General features: G+C 28.4%; 1 protein-coding gene and 1 long non-coding RNA gene across 2 annotated transcripts; both read right to left on the bottom strand.

The window, feature by feature from the left end:
- Positions 1 to 525: 525 nt before the first annotated feature.
- LOC132947278 (52 kDa repressor of the inhibitor of the protein kinase-like) lies at positions 526 to 1865 on the bottom strand. The gene is made up of 5 exons (XM_061017540.1): positions 1741 to 1865; positions 1514 to 1672; positions 1222 to 1414; positions 735 to 1063; positions 526 to 659 (listed from the first exon to the last, which is right to left on the bottom strand). The coding sequence occupies exons 1-5, from the start codon at positions 1795 to 1797 to the stop codon at positions 546 to 548; spliced, it is 852 nt and encodes a 283-aa protein (XP_060873523.1). The 5' UTR covers positions 1798 to 1865; the 3' UTR covers positions 526 to 545.
- Positions 1866 to 2210: 345 nt separating this feature from the next.
- LOC132947279 (uncharacterized) lies at positions 2211 to 3828 on the bottom strand. The gene is made up of 5 exons (XR_009664876.1): positions 3601 to 3828; positions 3418 to 3535; positions 3211 to 3332; positions 2319 to 2675; positions 2211 to 2234 (listed from the first exon to the last, which is right to left on the bottom strand). It is a non-coding gene; the product is annotated as an uncharacterized LOC132947279 (long non-coding RNA).
- Positions 3829 to 4726: the final 898 nt, after the last annotated feature.

Below are 4726 nucleotides of genomic sequence, written 5' to 3'. Positions count from 1 at the left end.
AAACTTGTTGCTGGTTGGGATGTCAGCGCACTATTTGTTTTCCATCTTTGACCCACGCGTAGCATACCAAATGTACGATTAAGAAAACACTAAAATGATTGTGCGTGGGTCAGAGAGAGAAATAAATGGTGCGCTAAAAATCTGACATCCTCTTCAGTGGCGTATTTAGGATTTTCTTGAGGGGGGGATATAGAAATTAGAAATACATTTTCAAAGAAACCAGTCATGCAAGACTTTTTTTTTTGTTGCTAATCCCTAATTTTTAATCACTAATCAAGTATAGGTATTTTAAAAGACAATATTAATCAATGAATAGCATTTTAAGTTTAACATAATAATCTAATGAATAAAAAATATATTAATAGCTTAATATAGATTTATAATAATCAACACAATGAAATAAATTTATAAAATATTTAGCTAATTAATAATTTGTTCTGTAAAAATGTAAAATATCATATAATTATATTGATCATTGATATCTATTATCTACATAGGTATATATTATAACACATGGCACATATAGCCATTTATTTGCAGTGATTTTACAAAACAAACTCCAGTCTTCTATTTTTCAGAGACAATTCATCAATGACTTCATCTGGTGTAATCTTTGTTTCTGTATGGCATGCTAATAGAGCCAATCCATTCAGTCTAGTCTATAATAACAATGAAATACACAATTTTATAAATACTTTCAATAATATATCATAATTTAAAATCTGCAAATTTACTTCATTCATACTATTCCTGAGATAAGTTTTAATTCTTTTTAAATTAGAGAATGATCGTTCAGGAGTTGTTGTTGACACTGGAAGCGTACAAAATATTTTTATCAACATGTAAATGTTGGGATAAAATTCTTTATCACAAATTTCTAATGCCTGTAATCCTGAACTAAGAATGATATTATCTGTAAATAGTTTTGTTTTCCACATATTGAATTCGGCTATGCTATTGAATTTATCTACAACGGGTGAATATATGTTCACAAGCTTATTAAATTGTTCTCGGTCATTTATCTCTAGTGGCAATGGCTGGGTTTTAAAAATGCAATCGAACCCTATAACAGTAAATATCAAATAATAAAATACTTTGGCAAATTAGTTATTTATATAGCTATTCAGTATTTGTACTTATATTATAATTTATAATAATATAATGTCAATAGAGATTTTTTTTTGAAAATATAATATAAAATATGTAATAACTAGTTTATACCTTCAAAAATACTTTTATGATTTATAAAACGCTCAGTAAGTTGTGATATAAAGTAATCAATATATGGTAAAAATACTGTTACACGATAGTATTGTTCGGTAGAATGATTTTGTAAATTTGGATTAGCTCTATGTGTTTGTTTAGAAGAAATTCTTTTCTCTAGCAATTCAATTCCAACATCATCTGCCATTTTCTGTAATATATTAATAAATATTTGGGGGTATATTTATGATGTAGGTACATCATAAATATTATTTTAAATATTAAACAGTATATTAAAGTAAAAGATTACTTTGACATTATTATAGATAATTTTGAATTCTATTTCATTATTTTCTCTGATACATTTTAAAGTAGCTATTACATTTTCTACTATGAGTATTGTCTTTTTCAAATCAATTTGAACTTTTTGCAATTGTTTACACAGCGGAAGTCCATAAGAAAATAATACCTAAAACAAAATTTAAAAATAACACAATATATGTACCTAAATGTATATAAAATAGATATTATCTGAACCTTTATAACAATCAAAGAAATCATAAACTCTGAATCTTTTAACGCTTTCTGAAGCATTTCAGCATCTGTTGATTCTTTCCAATCAGATATAATGTCTAACGCATTGAGAACAAATGAAAATAGTTCAGAAAAATAATTTACAGAATCATAACGTTGAATCCAACGAGTAGCACAAAGCCGTTTGAGTTGTTTTACTTGGGGTGCATTATTTGAATTCTCAATGGTATTTAAAAGAACAGAATTTCTTTTAGGGGTATTGAAAAAATTATAAACTTTTTCGATCACCCCCAAACAATTTCTGATAGGTTTTATGCCACTAGCTGTTGAAACAGCTAAATTCAGCGAATGTGCTGCACAATGTACGTATTATATAGCGTTGGGGTATTTAGATTTCACAATAGTCGTTACTCCTTTAAATCGACCAGCCATATTACTGGCCCCATCATAGCCTTGGCCATATAAATATTTGCAATCAATTCCACATCTGTTTAAGCCTACCAACAAAAAAATGTAATTAAATAATATAAATAAATAAAGTGAATAAATAAATAAATCATAAATGTGTTATTTACAATTACCATTTAATATTGAGTTAGCCAAGTCATAACCAGTCAAGCTATCAATTTCAAAAAATCGTAAAAAGTTCTCATGCAACTTATTGTTTTTATCAATATATCAAACACATATACTGAGTTGCTCTTTAGTCGATATGTCGGTTGTTTCATCAGCCAGAGCAGAGAAACATTTAGATTTATTAATCACATTAACTAGTTTCCTTAGTAAAATTGTGTTACATGACTGAATTATTTCATTTTGTATAATTGGACTCGTATATTTATTACGTTTCCCTGAACCCTCAAGAACATTACGCAAAAATTCATCTCCTTTTGCTCTGTACTTGAGAATACCACGGAAATGGCCTTGCCTTGAATCATCTAAAAAATTAAAGTTAAAAGTTGCAAACAATAATAACATGTTTTTTACAATAATAATTGTAAATCCATAATTAGCATGACTGGAGCATTATTGTCCAATAGTTATATGACATTGATAATTCAGTTTAATTATACTTAAGTGGGGGACGAGGTGGCCGAGCGGTCTAACGCGTCGACTGCGGCGCTGGCAGTCGCGGGTTCGACTCCCGGCCACTGGGCGGCATTTTTCTTCGGGCAAGTCACGGTGTCCGGAGAACAAGTGCCGCCATCCCCCACCCGGGCATGGCAGATACCTACGGGTGCCCAAATTGAAAATTCTGCCAAAACCCAACACACACGTGTTCCCCCCTACTACTACCAACAAAACAATACACCTAACCTAAACCATACACCAAAAAGACCATACAGCTAATGGCCATAGTTGCCGGGCTTACGATCAAAAAAAAAAAAAAAAAAAAAATATACTTAAGTATTATTATTATTAAATGGTAAAAGTTTATACAATTTAGTTTTTAGTTTCTATATTTATGCTTACCATCTACTAAGATATCACCAAAATCTCTATGTCCTCTCAAAGCCAACTCTTCTTTACCACATAGAATTATACACTCAATAATTGGTCCTATTTTCCTTCCATTTTCTTCAATTTGTACCATTCTAAACAAATTCACAGAATCAATGTACTTCAAAAATTTAAACTTTAAAGTAAGGGTTATCATATTATGCATTTAATATTACCTACCTATTATTATCTATGCGTTCTATTATAGACAGTTCCTTTTTTTCTATTATTTTAAAAAGTGTTCAGAGTCTAGAACAGACAATGTATGATATTTCAAACTTCCACGAGCCCGAAAAGTCTAAAAAAAAATGTATTAAATATTTTAGCAAATGTCTCTGGAATAAATCATTTAAATTATCAAACCTCTTTTGCCTTCTTCCAGTTGCTGAAAGCAACAGTAACAAGGCTACCCAAAGGCTGGCTTCCAACACCACCATTTTTTGCAAACAGTACACAGTATTTACAGAATGTCCCATTTTTGACATTTGAATACGCCAGCCAATTAAATTCTTTTAGCCATTTATGCTGAAATCTTAAGCCACGTTTTTCATTTTTTGCAAGCAATGGGAATTTATATTCAACATCTGGTACCCATAGATTAGTTAGTACCTTGAATAAATATCATTTTAAATAACAAACTAATTAGTTTTAATAAATATTATAAAATTAAATTTAAAATATAGACATTAAATAAAAATAAATATGCATAATTTAAAAAAAATACTAATTCAATAAATATTAATGTGTTAAGTATTGAAATAATTTATCAACTAGTATGTAACTTACAAGCTTTTTATCAGCATCTGTTAAAGATAAACATTCTACAAAATAACCTATGTCATTAGCATTGCCGAGCGTTTGATTATTTTCACAAATAAAATCATCCTTTAATAAATAATTGAAACATATTATTATATTAATGCCACAATAATAACTAGAATATATTAAACAATTTTTAAGCCAAATTATTAATTTGTATTTGTTTCCATATGTCAAGTAAAACATGCTATTTGAAGCTAATAAATATATAATAATATATAATATAATGCCTAAATAATTTAAGAGATCTATTTAAGTGAGTTATAAATTTATAAGCTGTGACCACTGATCATAAAAGCATATAAACCTATATAAGCATAACTAATTTAGTTTTTTTTTAAGAATAACAAAGTAAACAAATTTGAAATTTGAACAATTAACTTTTTATATATTCAATGAAATAATTAATTACTTGCTGTAATCGTGAATTCGATGCCTCACTAAAACTTTCTAAAGAATTGGTGGTACATGCAGACTTGTTTACTTCTGTAATTTTTCTTACTGGTGAGTTCACCTAAATATCACAAAAACTTGAATTTACATTTCAAATTTCACAAAAATTAGCACTTACTTCAGTCTCGTTATTTTCATTTTCTATTCGAATTTTTTTATTGCTTGTGAAAAATGATAACAAGGTATTCTTTTTTGATGTCATTGAAAAAAGTAGGTA

The sequence above is a fragment of the Metopolophium dirhodum genome, chromosome 6, assembly GCF_019925205.1.
Source record: "Metopolophium dirhodum isolate CAU chromosome 6, ASM1992520v1, whole genome shotgun sequence".
Classification (NCBI taxonomy): domain Eukaryota; kingdom Metazoa; phylum Arthropoda; class Insecta; order Hemiptera; family Aphididae; genus Metopolophium; species Metopolophium dirhodum.
This window is presented reverse-complemented; position numbering and strand designations above follow the sequence as displayed.

Coding starts and splice junctions, on each gene's coding strand:
- LOC132947278 (XM_061017540.1), bottom strand. CDS start 1,797: ATGCTTCAGAAAGCGTTAAAAGATTCAGAGTTTATGATTTCTTTGATT. Junction 1,064..1,221: donor TCATAAAAGTATTTTTGAAG/GTATAAACTAGT, acceptor TTACTGTTATAG/GGTTCGATTGCATTTTTAAA. Junction 660..734: donor TCAGGAATAGTATGAATGAA/GTAAATTTGCAG, acceptor TTGTTATTATAG/ACTAGACTGAATGGATTGGC.